This window comes from Lactuca serriola, chromosome 5, assembly GCF_051521515.1.
Source record: "Lactuca serriola cultivar US96UC23 chromosome 5, Lser_US96UC23_V15, whole genome shotgun sequence".
Lineage (NCBI taxonomy): Eukaryota > Viridiplantae > Streptophyta > Magnoliopsida > Asterales > Asteraceae > Lactuca > Lactuca serriola.
The window spans coordinates 266,097,914-266,121,349 of NC_136412.1; the positions used below are offsets into that span (position 1 = coordinate 266,097,914).

Consider the following 23,436-nt stretch of genomic DNA (forward strand, 5'->3'; position numbering starts at 1 on the left):
AGGACCAATCATGCAATGAACTGAAACCTTAAGGACCATTCACATGACTTTTAGCTAAGAAGTCCTCAAAGTGCGATATTCTATAAACCACAGGGACTAATTATGAAAATTTGTCAATTAGTTATGATTAAATTAAGTAATTGGTTATATACGTGTGTAAGTATATACATGTAATTTTGAAGATTTATAATGATATACATATAATTATGAAAGTTTAGAAGGACATATAGACACAATTCTTCCTAAAAATCAATGTCATGAAATAGTTGATGGTTGAGTTCATTTTAGTTTGATATATTAATGTTTAAAATGGTTGAAGGTTAGTGAAAACCTAAAAATTTCATTTTATAAGTAAATGATCAACAACAGAGTTTGCTTAAGATGCGAGTAAAATGGTGGCACTTATTGTTAACATGCTTCAAATTTTGTTTACTTTTGGTGTCCTTAGGTGCTATAGTGTTTATTAATGCTAATGTGACCATATGTACCATTGCGCTTCGATCACTACACATTAAGTATGTGACCGAATGTTGTAAAAATATAAATATGTCAGTTTTGGTAGGATCTCACAATCATGATTTTGCAAAGTACATGAAAATAATCGTAAATAGGATCCCGACATTGACAAGATTAGTGTTAAACCTTCAAAGTTTTTATTAATATGTTCTCATCCCAAACAAATAAACATATGCAAAAATTTTAGTCACTTTATGTCACTTTGGTTAAATTTAGCCTAACTAACACTTTTAACAACCTATTCCAATGAGCCAAAAGATCTATATACTTACAAGCTAGAAATACGAAATCTAATAAAACCAAAATTGAATTCTCCATCTTGAACGAATCCTATAGATGATTAGTTCGAAATCAATATCCCCCGGCTTGCACACTTTCTAGTGCCATTTGTCCAAACAAATACGGTGACTTAGCTTCACTGGTAGCATCATCATTACAAATCTTGGTTGTGGACCTCTCAAGAGCTTGAAGAACATCCTCCTTGGTCACATAATCACCACCTAATTAACAACATACCCAAACATACTCAAGACATTGTCATGTCTAAACACTTAAGTAAATGTTAAGTTTAGCACAAACCTCTACGAGCAGCAAGCATTACAGCCTCATTAGCTATATTTTCAAGATCAGCCCCAACTAACCCTGGTGTACGTGAAGCAACAATGTCACAAATGACTTGTTTGTCCTCCTTGTCCATGGGCACCTTTTCTAAATATAAGGAAAAAATCTTTCTTCTTCCATCTTCATCTGGTTTACCCACAACCACTTTCCTGGAAAACCGACCCGGTCTCATCAAAGCAGAATCCAGCAACTCCGGTCTGTTAGTAGCCGCTATAACCACCACAGTTGCACCCTTCTCAAATCCATCCATCTCAGTCAAAAGCTAACACATCAAACACCACATTTTATGTCAACTATTTCCTTGTTTAACTTTGACCATGAGCATTAAATTAAAATAATATTTACCTGGTTTAAAGTTTGATCACGTTCACTATTGAAAGATATTCCACGTTGCCCTCCAACAGCATCTATCTCATCAATGAAAATAATAGACGGTGAACATTTTCTGGCATCGCTGAAAAGATTTCGAACACGGGCAGCCCCGTTACCAGCAAAAATCTCGACAAATTCACTAGCAGACATCGAGAAAAACGCCACATTAACTTCTCCGGCCACTGCACGGGCCAACAATGTTTTTCCGGTTCCCGGGGGACCCGCAAGCAGAACCCCTCGTGGTAATTTCGCCCCAAGTTTCATATATTTACTATCTCCTTTAATGCATGAGACGATCTACAAAAGTTCAACAACATGCATGCAGGATTTATAATCTTTCTTTCATCATATATCCCAAGTCATAATAAGCAAGGGGGACAAATTAGTAAATTACCTCAAGAAGTTCAGCCTTGGCAGCATCAACACCTTCCACATCATTGAAAGTTACGCATTGTTTTTTACTCGGGTTTCTATCTTTTCTTTTTCCAAAATTTTTCCAACTTTGAAGGTAATACCATGAGTGCCACATACGCAACAAGGTGGGGGCAAAATCTGACATTAGAAGCCAGAATCTTTTTATTAATTTTTTTATTGATTTGAATGAAAGCTGCCTAGTCAATGGGCAGCGAAGAAGGCACCAAAAAATATATCCTTCATTGCACTGGATAAATGCTCAGAGTCAACTACCCAACTCGATGCCGGTTGTTTTGGTAGGACAAATGCTACAAGTACACAAAAAGAAGCTCCGACAATAACCATGCATATCTTTCGTCTCAGTTTACCATCAGACCTCGTTATTGTTTTATGAATTTTTCTTTTTGCCTCCTGTATGTCTGTAATGTAACTCAAAAAAAAATATGCAATGAATTTCTGTTGTCAATGTAATACCCACATTTAAAAAAAATGTTACATACCATCTTCGGTCCCTGCAACAGTACTGTCCTCTTTGGCCGCCCATCCACACACGAACTTCACAGATGATGCAGAAAGTCAGTAATAATACAGTAGTCGCACATAAAAAATACCCATATAAATATTGGCCACAACTATGCAAATAAACCGGAATTTCATGAAGAAGAAATTAGTTTAACAAATGCAGTCCACGAACCTTTTTCTCCATTTGCACCACATCATCCCAACCCGACAAAGGGCCCCAAAAATCAGCGCAGCTCATGTTGCCACCAAAACCCTTGTGGTCCTGACGAAAATCGTGTAAAGGAAAACGAAAACTAAGAATAAGAACATGTTTTATATGACTGCATAAGATTACGGGATGCAACATATGAAAAAGAAAAATAAACAGACCTTTTTATGGACAGGAGAGATGGGTACGGCAGCATTGTTCGAAGAAAGACGAAGAGACAGAGGACGCGTCGAGGAGGATGTTGGCGGAGTATATGAGAAACTTTTTTTAGAGCGAGAAGTATTCAAGAAACTATTTTTAAAGAGAGGAGGCTGTTGAGTGGATTTTAGGGCAAACATCATCAGCGGAGGGATCAACAAAAGCGGAGGGGTCAACAAAAGGTTTCTCGTCGTCGCCATGGAGGGTTTTGGCGTCTGCGCAGCGTTCAACAAAAGGTTTGCCATTGTCATGGGGGCTTTTGATATCTGTGCAGTCATCATCGGGTGGTTCAACAAAAGGGTTGCCATCACCAGGAACGGTTATTGTGTCTGCGCAATGGTTTTTAAGGAATGAAGGAGCGCGTATGTTTATGGATGGCGGGAGCAGAGCGATAACAGACTCAAGAGAGACGTAGGTTTTTCAAGGTATCAATCTGAGAAACAGAATAACAGGGGAATATAAAGAAGAAAAACGAACTTATAATTACTTTGGTGAACAAGGTCTAATTTGTTTGGAAAAACATAATTAAAACATCTTAAATATTAACTTTATTTATGATAATAAAACGAATATCCTCATCTAACACAAAACCTACGTAAAAGGAAAGTTTCCCAAAATATCCTGAGATTAAAAGGTTTTAGATTATGAATTATCCCAACATATTCCGATCCGCTAATTCAGAAGCTTGCACCATTTTTAGTCCTAGCTGAAATCAGGACCTGCTTGACACAAAACTGAACGTGCTTAACTCTAAGGTCATCTCCAATGCATTGAACTCTTAAGAGTTCAATGGATTGCCACATCAGCATTCCACTAACTATACCATTTAACCTATTAAATTCTACACTCCATTAAACTCTTAAGAGTTCAATGGATTTCCACATCATCATTTTAATATTTTTTATAAATAATATTAATAAATAAAACTAGAATATTACATTAATTAGAAATTCAAAGTTACAATTACTAAATATTAATTAAAGATTACAATTTAGAAATTAAAAGTTACAAATAATATACTAAATAAAAAGTACGATATCTAAAATACAAATTTTACTTCATATTGTATTTTATCTTAATCTCGTCACAACGATTTCTCCAAATTTCACGTCCATCTTCCGACATGGTAGTGGGATCCATGAAAATGATTGAAATTTCATCATTCTTTACCTTTTCTTCTTTAATCTTCATCTTTCTTTCTTTCAATGCATTTTTCATATCCAAAGAGTTTTGATAGCGTTCAAAAGTCTTTTTATTTTCTTCTATATGTTTTTCAAGTATTTCATCAAGCCTATTACCAGATGACGAAGTGGAATTGGTAGATTTCCCTTTTGCTGCTTTTTTTGCTGCATTCCTACTAATTGGACGAGTGGTAATTTCATCATTATCCAGGTTAATGAAAGATTCTGTATTTGATGAAGACATAGATGCCCCAGATGCAGTGCTTGAACCTTTCCATTTCTGTTCATTTTTAACGATATTCCAAATATGTTCGTGCCTAAAATCGACACCATATCTAGCATGATAATGCTCAAAAGTTGCACGTTTGAGATCATCCTCAGACCATCCACTGAGGTGTTGACTTTTCAACACTATATACATTTGATTAAATGCAACTGCAAATGGGTTTATGTAATGCCAATGCGTTTTGAGGTTGGCTTGAGTTCTTGCAACGTTCGACGTGTTGCTTTTTTCATAGTATGCAATAATTCGTCTCCAGAACTCTTTATCACGTTGTTGACTTCCAGTAATGCTATCTTCTGAAATTTGTAGCCAAGCTTTTGTCAACAGCATTTCTTCTTCTTTGCTCCAGTAGGTTTTTTTATTTTTTTGTCGTTTGCTGGTAGGAGTTTCTGTTGGTGTTGGCTCATTTTCTGGAATATGGGGAGGATCCGGGCTGGTAGAATCTGGGTATGCATTTTGGTATGAATGTTGTGAATGATTATTTGGATTTGGGTGTGGATATTGCAGAAAATTGTTTGGACTTGGATATGGATATTGTAGATGATTGTTTGGATTTGGGTATGGATGTTGTGGATGATTGTTTGGATTTTCGGGATCATAAGAAGATAACAAGTGTGTATAGTAATTCGGATTCATGATTGGTGTATCAGATGGTTGGTAGGTGTGAATGAGAATATAATATGTTCGTCTTTATTTATAGAGTTGAACATCTTGTGTGCATTTGCCTTTAATTTGGATTTCATTCCACTTTAATTTCAATTTCATTTGACTCCAATTTCAATTTTATTTAACTTTAATTTGGATTTCATTCCACTTTAATTTCAATTTCATTTGACACCAATTTCAATTTCATTTAACTTTAATTTGGATTTCATTTCACTTTAATTTCAATTTCATTTGACTCCAATTTCAATTTCATTTAACTTTAATTTGGATTTCATTTCACCTTAATTTCAATTTCATTTTACTTTAATTTCAATTTCATTCGAATGTAATTTGGATTTCATTTTACTTTAATTTGAATTTCATTTGACTCTATATTTTTGCTATAAAAGAATACAACGTTTTTATTATTTCATACCTACCAATTCAAACTATTTCTTATATCTTTCTTATACGATGTCATCATCATCCTTAGACGATTCTGCTTCTGAATTCATAATCAACCATCTCACAAGTAATTCTACATTTCAACTATATAAGGAGCTAAAATGCTTGGAAGCAGAACAGTCAGATGCTGAAAGTTCAAGACGTCCTGGGCAAAGTCGAAGATATATAGATAGAAATCGTGAAGAAGGGCATAAACGTCTTTGGAAAGACTATTTCGATGAGCATCCTGTTTTCCCACCTCAAACGTTTAGACGAAGATTTCGAATGAGGCGAGAACTATTTGTTCAAATAGTTAACGGTATCTCTAACCATTCTATTTATTTTCAACAAAGAAAAGATGCCTTAGGAAACAATGGTCTTTCCCCTTTGCAAAAATGCACTGCTGCCATACGCCAGTTGGCATATGGCACAACTGGTGACCTCTTTGATGAATACATATGAATTGGTGAATCAACTTCAATCGAATGTCTACAAAACTTTTGTCGATGCGTGATTGAGGTTTATTCAAGCCATTATTTGAGAAAACCAAATGCTAATGACATCCAAAATTTACTACAAAAACATTCAGAAAAGCACGGGTTTCCTGGTATGCTTGGAAGTATTGATTGCATGCATTGGCCTTGGAAAAATTGCCCGGTTGCATGGCAAGGTCAATATACTCGAGGTGATCAAGGTTGTCCAACAATTATGTTGGAAGCAGTTGCATCACAAGACCTTTGGATATGGCATGCATATTTCGGGGTTGCCGAGTCTAACAATGACATTAATGTACTTAACCAGTCACCGTTATTCAATGATGTATTACAAGGTTATGCTCCTGAATGCAATTTTACTGTTAATGGAAGAACATACACAAAAGGATATTATCTTGCAGATGGTATATATCCTGAATGGGCTACAATGGTTAAAAATTTTCCACATCCGGCCGACCCAAAAAGGATCAAGTTTAAAGAAATGCAAGAGGCTGCAAGAAAGGATGTGGAGAGAGCATTTGGTGTTCTGCAATCTCGTTGGGCAATTGTACGAGGTCCAGCAAGATCGTGGCAACTTAAAAACATAAAGGATATAATGTATACATGCATTATATTACATAATATGATCGTAGAAAATGAAGGAAATGCAATTAGTAATTGGTCAGATGATGTTGATCCTCCTATACGTGTGAATCGAGGACCTGTCGAAGAAGTTAAATATCAAATTCAAAGAAACTCTGAACTACGCGATAATGTCGTACATCATGCTCTTCGACATGATTTAATGGAGCATATTTGGGAACGTTTTATTAATATGTAATATCACTATGTTGTATTATAATAAATAAGATGTTATTTTTTTAAAATGTTTTTAAGATTTATATATTTTTTTTATTGTTTAGAATAAAAAATATGAAGTAACTTAATAAATTAAATTATTGAATATAAAATAAAATAAAGTATGATATATATATATATATATATATATATATATATATATATATATATATATATATATATATATATAGTTTATTGTAAAAAAAAATATTAAATATTACTTTTTATTGAGAAAGAAAAACAAAAAAAAAGTGTTTACAATAAAATGAGAAAAAAAAAAAAGAAAGAAAAAATAAGCTTATATAATAAATTGAAAAAAAAAAAAAAAAAAAAAAAACATAACAAAAGCCATACCACGGTTGAATGGGGATTAAACCCCTCATTCAATCAACCCCCTCCACAATGGTTTCTATGTTCATTCAACTGCCACCTAGATTTTTTTTTCCCATTAAATGGCATTGGAGATGGCCTAACTGCAAGAAATAAGAACAGGGGAACAGAGAACAAGAAGAAGCAATTGAAGGGTATTTTCGTCCAACTTTCTGATGGGTTTTTATTGAACTTAAAAAACTCTCTGTAACATCATAATAATGCAGGAAGAAAAGATAATGACTAAAAATTCAAAAAAATAAACTAGATAAATTCTTCTAAACTTCTGGATTATTCCAACAATTTCCCCCTGATCCAGAAGTGGTAACTTGCTTCACGCCTAGCAAGTCTCTCATCTCTTCAAACTTGGTTCTTGTCATCGACTTGGTGAGAATATCTGCCTCGTTGCTTATTGGTGCTCACATGTTCAACTATGACTTCTCCATTCTCAACACATTCTCTTATAAAATGGAATCTTGTATCGATATGTTTACTCCTCCCGTGAAAAACGGGGTTCTTTGCCAGGTCAAGAGTAGGTTTATTGTCGAGATACAATACCGGTGGTTTGATGTTGCACTTAGTTATCTCACTAAGTAGCCTTCTGATCCAGATTCCTTGACAGGTTGTTGTGGTTGCTGCCATGAACTCAGCTTCACAGGTAGAAAGAGCAACACATCGCTGCTTCTGTGATGCCCAGGTGACTAAGTTTTCATTTAGATAGAATGCCATTCCACCCGTGCTTCTTCTATCGTTTACATCTCTCGCATAGTCACTATCGGTGTAACCTGTAACAATGTCTTCACCACTACCTCTTGCATAAACCAGGCCATAATCCATAGTCCCTTTCACATATCTTAAGATATGTTTCACAGCCTTCAAGTGTTGAATTGTGGGTTTTTCCATGAACCTGCTTACCAACCCGACAGCATAGGAGATGTCGGGTCGGGTATGGGTTAAATACCTCAATGCACCAACTACACTCCTGTATTCAGGAGCATCTACCTGACTTCCATCCTCATCCTTGGTTAGTTCTAGCTTGGGCTCCATGGGGTACTTACATGCATTACAATCTATCATTCCAGTTTTCTTAAGTATTGTCTGTGACATCCCCCAATTTCACGGCCAGAAAAGACCGATTTGTTTATGCTTTGTTTTCAAAATCAGAGTGATCATTTAAAGAAAACGGTTGCGGAATTTGTTCCCAAAATAAAATATGATAACCATTTTATCAAAACATTTCTCGAAAAGAATGTATTTTTATTAAATAATAAAACCTCGGGATGTCATGTTCGTTACAGACCAAAAGCATAAACAACATAAAATAGACCTTACAATAGTTATTCAACTACTGATCTATAATCCAAAATCTCTCGTCAAGTCCGCCGACTTATACTCTTGTGTCATTACCTGTAATGAAAAGAAAACTGAGTGGGTCAGGCTTGGGAGCCTGGTGAGCATATAGGGTTTTCAACCCACAATAATACATTTGTTATGTTCAATTATCAAACAATCAACCCAAATACCCATCCCCATTATCTTCTTAAGGTTTCACCCTAAGAACCAACTATCCTTCATTCACTTATTCCTAAGGAATCGGCACGAAATCCATTGCTGCCAAAGTTTATCTATCGAGTACTAAATCCATAGTTATCAGACGCTAACTCCATAGTCGTCGGGGTTTACTCAAGCGGCGCTAACTCCATAGTCACCAAGGTTCACTTAACAAGCGCTAACTCCATAGTCGCCGAGGTTTACTTAACAAGCGCTAACTCCATAGTCGCCAAGGTTTACTTAACAAGCGCTAACTCCATAGTCGCCAAGGTTCATCAAATAGGCACGAAGTCACATCGTCGCCAAGGTTTATACAATAGGCGCTAACTCCATAGTCACCAAGGTTTATCTAATAATAGGCGCTAACTCCATAGTCACCAAGGTTTATCTAACGGCAGGCGCTAACTCCATAGTCACCAAGGTTTATCTAACAGTAGGCGCTAACTCCATAGTCACCAACTATCCCATCTACCCTTGTTCTACCCAACAATTTTGTAGATATAAATACTTACACAGTTTAAATCATTTAACACCTGTATAAAACTCCAATTTCCATGTCCATCTCAAATAGACAAATAACATATAAACACATAGCACGTATTTCATAACAAATACTTCATATTGATGTGTTAGAAGAAATCAACTACACACCCACACATATATACAACAATATACTTAATACACTCAAACCATACTTGTATTATTATCGTGTTTATGAAAGGTAGTATACACTCACTTGATCAGAAGATGATCGGACAGCACTACGACTTGCAGAAGTAGTAATCCACCGCAGATCTGGAAGATCTCCACAAAAATCGAACTTCTCGCGGGCAGAGCTTCGGCTCGGGAACCGCACTTCTCGGGATCTTCGGGATCTCGGGACTTGCCTCGGGGCTAGAGAATAATACCGGGGCGTCGGGGTATTTCTGGCACGCAAAACGATGCAAAACGGGAGAGAGAAGAGAAGAAATTGGCAATTGGGTCGGCTGCCCTCGCATCCTATTTATAGGAGGCTGGAGCCTCGGAGTACGCGGGGCGTACGCCAGTACGCGGGGCGTACTGGTCCGAAAAACGTCACTGCGTGCGTCATCCGAAGCCACTTGCTACGAATGTCGACACTTCGGAGTACGCGGGGCGTACTCGAGTACGCGGCGCGTACCTTGGATCAGACCGGTGACTCCTTCGGATAATGCTTCCGAATTTCCTTTTAAATTTAAATACCAAATGATTAATAAACTTCGGAAATTCATATCTTCTTCATACGAACTCCGTTTTCGACGTTATTTATATCCACGCGAAGGTGAGACTACGCTCTACAACTTTCGTTTAGACTCCGTCGGCTAATTTTGACTTTTATTTTTTATTATTTATTTTTAATAGGCCGCGACAGAAAACTTCGTTATAAATTCATAACTTCTTCGTTTGACGTCCGTTCTCGCCTAACTTTTTATCGCTTCGATACCAACAACGAGATCTTCGATTCTCGTTTAGATTGCTAAGGCTAAATATCGCTCTAACGTAAATTCACTTTTTTTACGTCGTGCTGTGTCGTGCCGGTTCTGTCGCGAGACTTCGACAGGTCATAACTTCTTCGTTATAACTCGGATTTTGGCGTTCTTTATATGTACGGAAACCTTGTAACATATACTACAACTTAGTTAGGATTATTCATCCTAAATAATCTTCTATCAAAAAGTCATTTTTGACTCTTATTGTCTCTAAATTGACTAGCCCTGATATACGGGTGTTACAATTATCTCCCCCTTAGGATGATTACGTCCCGGAATCATCAACGAAATAGGATTCGTATATTGACTCCATAAGTTATCTCTCCATTCTAAGTAATAACCCTGATGGGTCGTGTCCCGATGACCTCTCATCATAGTCGGACTCAATTGATATGACCCCTAGGGTCGGAATAACAACTATCTTACTAGACATTACCGAAACAATGGTAATGACATACTTGAATAAAACGGAATCAATTACTAGCTTCTTGATAACCTTGTGACTTCCCCCGATCCAAGCGTGAGTCCTGTGCTTCCGATAGTATAGATCTCTACTACCATTCACACCTACTCATACTCGTCCCAAGTATTGTCTCGCAGTTAACCAAGTCACCATACATAAATCATATAATCATTCAACACATCAGATAACAAAACTAGGATTTATATTAATTCTTGAAACTATTACACAAAAGTTCAAGTTCACCCTATACTATGCCTCTAACAGGCTATGCTTCCTAATACAGACTTTACCGACTTTATATATTAATATGAAGTCTTCATCCTTTAACCCTCCCATCCCTTTCTGCTTCGTTGAGGAACATGTTGAATGCCCTTGGCTGTGGAGGTGTGTTTTTCTGTGGGCAGTCTTTAGAAATATGACCTTCTTCATTACACCTATAGCACATCTTCTTGTTAGGTGCGCACTTGTTGGCATAGTGCCCTGTCTTCCCACATTTGTAGCAAGTCATCTCCTCGCTACATTTCCCGAAGTGTTTCTTCTTACACTTCTCACACCACTTAGCCTCATCTCTTCCTCCAGTTTTCGAGAATTTACTTTCTTTATCGATTATTGAAGATCCTTCACGCTTCCTTTTCTCTCCAACTTCAGCCCTTTCCAGACCCTTTTCTTTTATTTGGGTCTCAACATTTTTGGCTGCCCAGATGGCGGCTTTCAGAGTGGTTGCTTGTTTGACTATCGGACCAAAGTCCGCTGGTAATCCATTAGCAAACTTGTTGACCTTGGAAAGTTCAATCGGAATTAGGTATGGAATAAGCTTCATCTTCTCCGTAAAGCTCGTAGCGTATTCAGTAACGCTCAATTTTCCTTTCTTCAGATTCTGGAACTCATTGTTGATTTCCAGAAGATCCTGCTCAGAGCAGTATTGCATCTTCATTTGCTCCACGAACTCTTCCCAAGACATCTTGCTAGCTTCCCCCTTGGGCATTGAACCAGCCAGTAACTTCCACCAGCTCAATACTCCAGATTTTAACAGAGGGATTGCAAGAGCGGTCTTCTGTCTGTTGCTACACTCGCAACTTTCAAACATTGTCTCCATTTCGGAGATCCAGTCCATGACTTGCACCGGTGTCGGGCTCCCATAAAGACATGGTGGTTTGGATGCCATGAAATCCTTGTACTTGCATCCACGTCCATCATTTCCTCTATCCTGGTTGTTTTGGCGAACTATTGGTGGGTTGGCTTGACCAACGGTCCCACTATAGTTTCCTCCTTCAGAATGCCCTCCATTTACTTCGGGCTCTTCTACTCGAATTGACAATTCCTCGCGATTTTGTCTGATCAGACGTCTAGTTTCTTCCATCTGATTATTCAACATTGCCTGGATCATCACTTGAACTCCGGCCATTGTCATTGGTTCAGGCGCTTCTGCCACAACAGGTATTTGTTCAATTACTGGTACTTGATTCCTGTTCTCATCAGCATTTCCAACTCCACTCCTCGTTCTCACCATTTTTGATCTATACACCGAATATGGTGAAATTAGATCCTTAATCACGATAGATATTCAAATCATCCTTATCACTCCGAAACGTTTATATGCTAGTTCTAATATCGTAGACGTACGCTTAGAATCCTATACACATAAGGTTTCCAGATCCGGTCGGCAACAGACCATAGATCCGAACAAATAATAGCATCAATATAGCTATCACACAAAACATTTAGCACGTAAAAGCATTTTAGGCAATTTTCCTAAAATAAAATAGTGCCTGTGTCAATTTAGGTGTACTACCTAAAATATAATGGACACACTCAACCCGCAATCATTGCTTAGCATTCTAAGTTTAAGTCTAGAAATCCTACAAATTCCCAGTTCGCTTAAACTAATGCTCTGATACCAACTGTGACATCCCCCAATTTCACGGCCAGAAAAGACCGATTTGTTTATGCTTTGTTTTCAAAATCAGAGTGATCATTTAAAGAAAACGGTTGCGGAATTTGTTCCCAAAATAAAATATGATAACCATTTTATCAAAACATTTCTCGAAAAGAATGTATTTTTATTAAATAATAAAACCTCGGGATGTCATGTTCGTTACAGACCAAAAGCATAAACAACATAAAATAGACCTTACAATAGTTATTCAACTACTGATCTATAATCCAAAATCTCTCGTCAAGTCCGCCGACTTATACTCTTGTGTCATTACCTGTAATGAAAAGAAAACTGAGTGGGTCAGGCTTGGGAGCCTGGTGAGCATATAGGGTTTTCAACCCACAATAATACATTTGTTATGTTCAATTATCAAACAATCAACCCAAATACCCATCCCCATTATCTTCTTAAGGTTTCACCCTAAGAACCAACTATCCTTCATTCACTTATTCCTAAGGAATCGGCACGAAATCCATTGCTGCCAAAGTTTATCTATCGAGTACTAAATCCATAGTTATCAGACGCTAACTCCATAGTCGTCGGGGTTTACTCAAGCGGCGCTAACTCCATAGTCACCAAGGTTCACTTAACAAGCGCTAACTCCATAGTCGCTGAGGTTTACTTAACAAGCGCTAACTCCATAGTCGCCAAGGTTTACTTAACAAGCGCTAACTCCATAGTCGCCAAGGTTCATCAAATAGGCACGAAGTCACATCGTCGCCAAGGTTTATACAATAGGCGCTAACTCCATAGTCACCAAGGTTTATCTAATAATAGGCGCTAACTCCATAGTCACCAAGGTTTATCTAACGGCAGGCGCTAACTCCATAGTCACCAAGGTTTATCTAACAGTAGGCGCTAACTCCATAGTCACCAACTATCCCATCTACCCTTGTTCTACCCAACAATTTTGTAGATATAAATACTTACACAGTTTAAATCATTTAACACCTGTATAAAACTCCAATTTCCATGTCCATCTCAAATAGACAAATAACATATAAACACATAGCACGTATTTCATAACAAATACTTCATATTGATGTGTTAGAAGAAATCAACTACACACTCACACATATATACAACAATATACTTAATACACTCAAACCATACTTGTATTATTATCGTGTTTATGAAAGGTAGTATACACTCACTTGATCAGAAGATGATCGGACAGCACTACGACTTGCAGAAGTAGTAATCCACCGCAGATCTGGAAGATCTCCACAAAAATCGAACTTCTCGCGGGCAGAGCTTCGGCTCGGGAACCGCACTTCTCGGGATCTTCGGGATCTCGGGACTTGCCTCGAGGCTAGAGAATAATACCGGGGCGTCGGGGTATTTCTAGCACGCAAAAAGATGCAAAACGGGAGAGAGAAGAGAAGAAATTGGCAATTGGGTCGGCTGCCCTCGCATCCTATTTATAGGAGGCTGGAGCCTCGGAGTACGCGGGGCGTACGCCAGTACGCGGGGCGTACTGGTCCGAAAAACGTCACTGCGTGCGTCATCCGAAGCCACTTGCTACGAATGTCGACACTTCGGAGTACGCGGGGCGTACTCGAGTACGCGGCGCGTACCTTGGATCAGACCGGTGACTCCTTCGGATAATGCTTCCGAATTTCCTTTTAAATTTAAATACCAAATGATTAATAAACTTCGGAAATTCATATCTTCTTCATACGAACTCCGTTTTCGACGTTCTTTATATCCACGCGAAGGTGAGACTACGCTCTACAACTTTCGTTTAGACTCCGTCGGCTAATTTTGACTTTTATTTTTTATTATTTATTTTTAATAGGCCGCGACAGAAAACTTCTTTATAAATTCATAACTTCTTCGTTTGACGTCCGTTCTCGCCTAACTTTTTATCGCTTCGATACCAACAACGAGATCTTCGATTCTCGTTTAGATTGCTAAGGCTAAATATCGCTCTAACGTAAATTCACTTTTTTTACGTCGTGCTGTGTCGTGCCGGTTCTGTCGCGAGACTTCGACAGGTCATAACTTCTTCGTTATAACTCGGATTTTGGCGTTCTTTATATGTACGGAAACCTTGTAACATATACTACAACTTAGTTAGGATTATTCATCCTAAATAATCTTCTATCAAAAAGTCATTTTTGACTCTTATTGTCTCTAAATTGACTAGCCCTGATATACGGGTGTTACATTGTCTTAGCGTTGGCTTCTTGTTTCAATGAGATTCCGCCTTCGTGTTGATGTACTTCAATTCCAAGATAATACGACAACTTTCCCAGATCACTCATTTCAAATTCCTTATTCATCTGATTCTTAAACTTCTTTATCTCTGTATCACAATTTCCTGTGACAATAAGATCGTCAACATATACGCCTATAATCAAAAGTTTCCCATCTTTATTCCTTGTGTAAACAGCATACTCTTGCAAGCATCTTTTGAATCCAAGTTGTTTGAGACACCTATCCAATTTTACATTCCAAGCTCTAGGAGCTTGTCGGAGCCCGTAAAGTGCTTTGGATAGTTTATATACCTTATTTGGCTGATCATGGTTTACAAAGCCCTCACATATACTTCTTGTTCTAGTTCTCCGTATAGAAACGCAGATTTGACATCTAGGTGGTGTACATTCCACCCATTTTTACCCGAAAGTCCAAGTAAAATACGTACCGTTTCAATTCGTGCCACCGGAGCATAAACCTCGTCAAAATCTATCCATGCCTTCTGAAGATAGCCCTTTGCCACCAACCGTGCTTTGTGTTTTATCACTTTTCCGTTTGGGTCCTTCTTTACCTTATAGACCCACTTGAGTCCAATTGGTTTACGTCCCGGTGGTAGGTCTACAAGTGACCAGGTCCTGTTTTTTTCAATTGCATCGAGTTCACACTTCATTGCATCATTCCAATCCTTGTGTTTAGAAGCTAAAGTGTAAGTGGTTAGTTCTTCACTATCATTCAGGAGTAAAAGTTATTCACTATCTTCATACAGGTCTGTCAAAGTGCAAAATCTTTTAGGAGCTCCTCCACCTGTGGAACTTGAGGTGGTGCTAGCGGATCCGGTTGAGCTCACTGGAGTTAGGGGTGTTGGAGTGGCAGTTTTTGGACTAGATGGTACAGGGGTTTCTGATGGAATGTCCTCTGTAGTATTTTCATTTTCATGTGCATACCCACTATCATCAAGTTCAGGCATGTAAAGTTCTATTTCTACTTCATTTCCTTCATTCAGTGGAATAAAATCTTCAATTGTAAAAGTCATTCCTGGAGTAGCTTTGAATTTCTCCGATTTACCCCATGACCACATTTTCTCTTCTTCAAAACGGACATCTCTACTCACCCGAATGTCCCCTGTCTCTGGATCAAGCAATCTATAGGCTTTTGTCCCTGTTTCTGTTCCTAGGTGAACCATTGCCTTGCTCCAATTGTCAAGTTTCTTAAGATGACCGCCAGTCACTCGCATGTGTGCTACACAACCAAACACCCTTAGATGCTCAATGTTAGGTTTTCTACCGGTCCACATCTGATAAGGAGTTACCTCATCGAGTGCCTTTGTTGTCACCCTATTTAGAATATATACCGCATTACGTACTGCTTCACCCCATAGCGTTTCAGGTACTTGCATGTTTTTAAGTGTACATCTTGGCATTTCTACAATTGTACGATTCCGTCTTTCCATGACTCCGTTCTGTTGAGGAGAGTACGGAGCCGTGTAGTGTCGTATTAAACCGGTCTCTTCACAATAGGAGGTGAATTCTTTTGAAAGAAATTCCCCCCCATGATCTGTACGGAAAACTTTCAACTTTTCACTTGTTTCGGTTTCTACTAATGCTCTGAATTTCTTGAACACCCCAAATACTTGGTCTTTTGTCTTTATCAGGTATATCCACATAACTCTGCTGAAATCATCAACTAATAAAAAGAAATACCTGTTCCCGGATGGCGTGGGTGGCGAAATTGGGCCACAAAGGTCCCCATGAACCAACTCTAGTCTCCTACTGGCCCTGAAGTTCGTGTGTGAGGGGTAAGGCGTTCGAGTTTGTTTACCCACTAAACAGCCTTCACACAAACCTGTAGGATTAGTCAATCTTGGCAATCCTTGAACCATTTCTGTGTCCGACATGAGTTTAAGCGATGAAAAACTCACATGTCCCATCCGGGCATGCCACAATTTAGCCGGTTCACTAATTTTCCCAAGTAAACATTTTGATCCGACATCTTCCAAAACAATTTTATACAAACGGTTGGGTGATCTTTTTACCTTCATAAGGAGTCTTCCTTGCACATCATGTATCCACAGAAACAAGCCAAGCATCAAAATCCGGTCACCACCTTCAGCCAATTGACCTAGGCTGATTATATTACTACATAAACTCGGGATATAATAAACCTCCTTTAGTACACGATATTCCCCATTCTTGCACTTGAACATAATCGATCCTTTTCCTTCTATACGTACTTTTGAGCCATCACCAAATTTCACAAAGCCTTGAATGGATTGGTTTAATTCACGGAACTTCTTTTTTTGACCTCTCATATGGTTACTAGCACCATTATCCAAGTACCAAATGTTTGTGTTACTGGATTCATCTCCTGCTGATCTTAACTTTGGGTTCACTTTTTCTTCATTCAAGAAAACTTCTTGAACATCATAGGCTTCTTTACATGCAGTTAATAATAAGGCCGGTTCATCATCAGGATTTCCTTGGGTTAAATTTGCTTCCAAGATCCTTTCTTTTTGTGGATTCTTACAATCAAAGGCATAGTGACCAAGGTCTTGACAATTGTAACACTTTACCTTACTTTTATCCCGGACACCAGATGATCCACGACTACCGTCACGATGTTGGAAGGAGTTGCCTCCTCGACGACCTCCTCTGTAGTTATTATAACTTCTTCCACGTCCTCTTCCTCGACCTCGATTATTGCTTGAGCTGGACCGGTTTGAACACTTCGAAGATCTTGACTCATCTTCTCCTTGCTTCTTGGATTTTTCAAGCCATCCTTGTTGAGTTAACAGGACCTTTTTCTCATCTGTTTCACTATGGCCTTTAATTCTCTCTTCATGAGCTTTTAATCTTCCAACCACCTCCTCCACTGTCATTTGGTCGAGGTCTGCAAACTGCTCGATGGTTGATGCAATTTGCAAGAATTTTGATGACACTGCCCGTAGTAGTTTCTTAGCCACATACGCTTCCTCAATCTTGTCTCCTAAAGCTCGAATATTGCTTACAATATTGCTCACCTTTGCTGCAAATTCATCCACATTCTCCGACTCCTTCATATTCAAAACCTCGAACTCCGCTTTTAGAGTTTGTACCTTTGCCGTTCGTACACGATCGACACCCATGTACATGGTTTTGAGTGTTTCCTAAGCTTCCTTTGCTATCTGCTTCTCCGCCAAAGACAACAAAATATCTTCAAGATTGGCTTGGTAGATGACAGCCATTGCTATCTTATCTTTCTTGCCACTGACAGGATTCTGAGGGTTCTTAGGCTCAATATCTTCCCATACTTCTTGAGCTTGCATGAATACCTTCATCTTGATAGCCCAGGCAACATAATTTCTTCTGGTCAACAGTGGGTAATGGAGCGAAAACGGGCCATCTTTCTTCTGACCGTCCATTATTGTGGGTGTGTTTCTTGCAACTAACTTGGTTAGCTCTGATACCAAATGAAATCAGGACCTGCTTGACACAAAATAGAACGTGCTTAACTCTAACTGCAAGAAATAAGAACAGGGGAACAGAGAACAAGAAGAAGCAATTGAAGGGTATTTTCGTCCAACTTTCTGCTGGGTTTTTATTGAACTTAAAAAACTCTCTGTAACATCATAATAACGTTCCTACTTATACTTGAAAGAAACAAATCAAACTAACTAGATGGGTTTATCTCTAAAATGCAGGAAGAAAAGATAATGACTAATAATTCAAAAAAATAAACTAGATAAATTCTTCTAAACTTCTGGATTATTCCAACACTAGCAACCCTGTTATCTCTTCAAACTTTACATTTCTTTCTTCTCGGATTGCTACTTGTCTAGCAAGTTCTAGTTAATCTCCTCATTGGCCACGTTGTCTTTTGACAAAATGAATCCATTAAACACTTAGGTTGCCTTTGTGTTGCAGAATGTTTTTGAAAGGAATGTAATCTGTAAAAGGAATTGGAATCTGAAGGAATTGGAATCGGAATGTAATAGAAACTTAAATGTGTTTGGTTGACATGGAATGAAATCTGTTTTCTGTTTGGTTTGTTGATTTTCTAGAGGAATTGGAAAATGATTGTTGTAATTTGACAAAAATACCCTTTGTAGTGATTTTTTTTCCTTATTCGTATTTTTAATAAACATAGCAAAGTTTTATATAATTACAATATTTTTTTTATTGAGCTCTTCTATAAATTATAAATTAAAAAATAACTGACTTGTATTTCATCAAACACATAAAAATTATAAACGTATTTTTAAATAGAAATAAAACGATTATATATAATAACATAAAGCAACAAATGTCATTCATTATTTCCAATCTAAAATTAAAAAAAGGAAAAAAAAAAAATAAGTTAACCAAGCACTATTTAAAATAATATCTAGATACCTAGTTCGTAATCATATTACTCTTCCAACATGAACCTCACAAAATCCTCCCGATCTTCTCCATCCAAATTTCAAAAACTTAACACGGTTTCCGGATAACGCATTATTTTCCTACTTGCTTTGAACCTATCCAAGGCACTAAATGACTGCATTTTTGAAATTTCAGGAATCACCATCGAAGCTTTTTTTTTTTTGTACTTCTGTTTCTCCTAGTATTGCTTGATTCATGCTATTAGCTGCTTTTTCAAGTTTTTCTCCAAGGAGGTTAGCTGCAATGGTTATTCCCTTAATAACAACATCAACTCTTTTTCTCTTCTTTGAGCCTATGTTTGGAGATTCTTCATTTTCTGTGGTTTGATCTTCAAAGCCATCTTCTATTTGTTCAAATTGTTCTTCATTGTTTGCATCTTCTTCCATTTGGGCAAAATCCTTGGCTTTATCCCCTTGAGCTCTATCCTTCTCAAAGATGATACATAAATCCTCGCAATGAGGAAATATCTTATTTCTCCATTTTCCTGCCTCTTTATGAACCTATTTTGTATCATAAAAAGGTTAGAACATAAAATTATAATACAAATAATTAGGAAGTAAAAAAATATATAAAATTTTTAGTGTTGTACCTGTATGTAAGAATCCCAAACCGTTGGTTCAGCTGTTACAGAATGAGTGGAGCTATCATAACCAAAACCGCTTGTGTTCGTACCATTCACCATATCATAAACGACTTGCCAATCTTTTTTCATGGTTTTGATCCTTGACTCAATGTGGGGTTTACCCAATATGCCAGAGTTAGGAATTTTTTCCTTCAATGCCGTTTCTAGATGTTGTAAGTATCCAGATTTAAAACCATTATCCGCTTTAAATCCTCCCATGTTCACCATATATACCAATGCTTCCACGAGCTTGGCATCTTCAGTTATTGTCCAGTTGCAATAGTTTATGCTTTTTTCCATCACACTTACTGTTATAAACATAAAAATTAGACGAAACAATGCATGCAATAAAAAAAAATACCCAACCATGTATATAACAAAGATAATTGGACAAAACAAATTAAAGTTCTTTATTGAAAATAAAAAATGTGGCATAAATTCGATCATAGTAATTGATAAACATAACAAAAGGAGAAAGGATCAATGGGTAGTATTCCAAAAATCAAACATACTTTGCGCTAAATTGTTTCTAAATGTAGTCCACTCGGTTGATACACCAACAGTAGTGATATGATCATCGTCTCCACCACCGACATCTCCGGTTCCCTCATCTAGTTCAAATCGGTTCTCAAATGGATCAATTGTCATTTCCTGCCTTATATAATTATGAAGAAGACAACATGCCATTATAATCTTATTTGTTAGATCAATTGGATAATATGAGTTGTCCCTTAAAATTCCCCATCTTGCCTTCAAAATACCAAAACATCTTTCTATAACATTTCTCGCAGATGAATGTCTCATGTTAAATCATTCTTTAGGTGTAGTTGGTTGGTGTCCAACACGCTAATCATTCAAATGATATCTTTGACCTCTATACGGGGATAAGAAACCTTCACCATTTGTATAACCAGCATCTACCAAATAATAACCTATATATGTAGTATAGTTAGTATGACTAATAATTAATAAATAATACATATCTGTAATACAAATTATTATACATACCCGGTCTCGGGACCTTCAATCCATGTAGCCTAAGTAGGGCATCTCGAAGCACTCTACCATTCGCAGCCGAGCCCTCCCATCCCGATAAAACATAGATAAAATGCATATCTTGTGAACACACCCCTAAGACATTTGTGGCAATATCATTTTTTCTTGTCCTATATTTAGCCTTGTCTTTAAGTGGCACTAAGCACTTTATGTGTGTTCCATCTAAAGCTCCCAGACAGTTCTACACGAAATACAAAAAATGGTTATATTTCATATCAAGAAATACATGGACTAATTGAAAATTTTATAAGTAGTACTTATACCTTGAACCACTTCCATCTTTGATCCGTAGAGTTTTCTGTAACCGGTTCGAGTTTCTTAAGCAAATGTGGATGCAACCTTATCACCGCATTGCAAACTCGAGTAACAATTTTGCTAATTGTTTCTCCAGAACGCTGGAAACGACCTATCATGACCCGATTCTTCACATTATGTGCAATAATGTGAAGAAATATGGCCACTTGCTCATCAATATCCATATGTCTAGTTGTTCTTAACCCACCTAATGTGTGAAGCATTTCACACAACTTTGTGAAACATCTGCAAGTCATCCTAAGGTGTGATATGCATGTAGTGTCGCTTTTGTAAGCGTATTTATGCAATATTGCTTGCCGATCCACATTCGACGATATGTTTTTGATACGTGGTTTACCACTTCTATATATTTGTAGTAACTTGCACACCGTGATAAAAACCATGTAACAATTGTCATAACTTCATTCCAAAATGTAACGACTATTTTGCTTATATTTTTCTATGTTTGATTCTAGTTAGACTAAGTCGTGCCATTTCCTGTTCATCTCCTAAAATATATATATATATATATATATATATATATATATATATATATATATATATATATATATAATTCACTTGAAAGACATAATATTATTACTTTAATCGTTAATAAATTGTCACATTATACAAAAAAAGATGTTGTCCATTAATACCACACATGATCATACGACTAGAAAAATAATTCCATAGAAGATTTCATGGGTAAAATATTTTGAAGGGAGTAAATTTGTATTTAACATATTTAGTAAGACATATGATGCAATTTATCATAGTTTTATCAGTAGTATTTTATTCATTTATTTTTCTTCCCACATGTGATTATGTATGGAAGGCTACATATAGCCTTTAAGTGATATGAATAAAATATAGGGTAGTAGTTTTGAATACAAACAAAAGTCTCTCATATTTTCATCATCTATTTGCTTTTTCTGTTGTCGTGTACAACAACTTTTTTATTTTTGTTATTTGGTCATAGGTTAAAGAAATGAGTCAACCAGCAGTTTATCTAATTAAAAATACATGAAAGTAAAAACTAACAAATCTATCAACACCATTTTGTGAATTTACATTAGTTCTAAAGCTCTTGTACAAATTGAACCAGTTTCATAGTTTTTCATCTTTTTAACATGTGAGATTCATTAGTCACATAAGGTACCTGAAAAACTAGGATTGAAAGAAATATGAACATCATTCTCTTTTGGTGGGTTTGAAAGAGATCACTCAATTTCAGATGGTGCTAACAACGTAAGAGGGTTATTATGGGTATTATTAGTTTTTGGTAATGTAGGAAGATTGCTACTACCAAAAGATTATATGTTGAGATTTGTACATGACTAATCTCTTTCAATCCCACCAAAAGAAAATGATGTTACTGTTTCTTCCCATCCTAGTTTTCAGCCAACCCATATGACAAATGCATCTCACATGCTAAAAAAAGATGAAACAATTATATAGCTTCAGAACCATTTACAGGAGTGGACTGAATGGGCAAATCAGAAGGATATGCATGTTGCACATACACTTTGTAAAGGCAAAGTAGTTATTTATTTCACAAAGGCAAAAGCACAAACACTTGGTGTGCATACTTATAAAAAAAATGATTTCACATCCCAACAGTAAATCTAATCCAAAAAAATTTACAAGTCTATATGTATGTATAGATAATACTCGATACTTTAACCAAATAAACTATAGATGAAGTAAAACAGCAGTGATCAAGCAAAGATGAAAGAAGATACGAAATTTGTATAAATCAATATTATAACATAGTTGGTTGCAGAAAAATAAAAGGATTTATGAGGCTTACCTGTAAATGGAGATGATACAACAACTACGAAGAACAGTTGAACCACAGAAAATACGATGTCACAACAGCAGCAATCGAAATATGTAAATTGTTTGGAAATTGCCAATGAGGAAATATATAATCAGGGAGAACGTAATACTGGAAAAGATATGAAAACGAAAGAGATGATTTTTTTTTATTTCTCGCATCGCATAGATAATAGGAAGAAAAATAAGGAATTGAATTTAGAATCTTGAATAAAGACGGAAGAATTGGAAATCTTTCAAATAAGGAATGAAATTGGTATTATGGAAATCGAATTCCATTCATTCCATAAGCCGAACACGCTTTCCCTTTGAATTTAGTTTCCAATTCCCTTTAATTCCTTTGGAATCATGCGAAACAAACGTCCCCTAAAACCCTTGACTTGTAATTCTTTAACCAAACGCTAAATGAAACAAACTAAAAAAGATCAACCCGTGATAAATTGGCCTGCTAAATAAACAATGAACCAAAC

General features: G+C 36.9%; 2 protein-coding genes and 1 pseudogene across 2 annotated transcripts; 1 reads left to right on the top strand and 2 right to left on the bottom strand.

Annotated features, from left to right (window-relative positions):
- Positions 1-759: 759 nt before the first annotated feature.
- Positions 760-3,159, bottom strand: LOC145050467 (uncharacterized). The gene is made up of 8 exons (XM_078998712.1): positions 2,815-3,159; positions 2,618-2,707; positions 2,424-2,478; positions 2,148-2,342; positions 1,904-2,061; positions 1,483-1,806; positions 1,096-1,399; positions 760-1,016 (listed from the first exon to the last, which is right to left on the bottom strand). The coding sequence occupies exons 1-8, from the start codon at positions 3,157-3,159 to the stop codon at positions 868-870; spliced, it is 1,620 nt and encodes a 539-aa protein (XP_078854838.1). The 3' UTR covers positions 760-867.
- A 2,250-nt stretch (positions 3,160-5,409) lies between these two features.
- LOC145050468 (uncharacterized) lies at positions 5,410-6,718 on the top strand. The gene is made up of 2 exons (XM_078998713.1): positions 5,410-5,723; positions 5,994-6,718. The coding sequence occupies exons 1-2, from the start codon at positions 5,435-5,437 to the stop codon at positions 6,716-6,718; spliced, it is 1,014 nt and encodes a 337-aa protein (XP_078854839.1). The 5' UTR covers positions 5,410-5,434.
- A 746-nt stretch (positions 6,719-7,464) lies between these two features.
- On the bottom strand, positions 7,465-8,151 carry LOC145050469 (secreted RxLR effector protein 161 pseudogene; annotated as a pseudogene).
- Between the last annotated feature and the right edge of the window lie 15,285 nt (positions 8,152-23,436).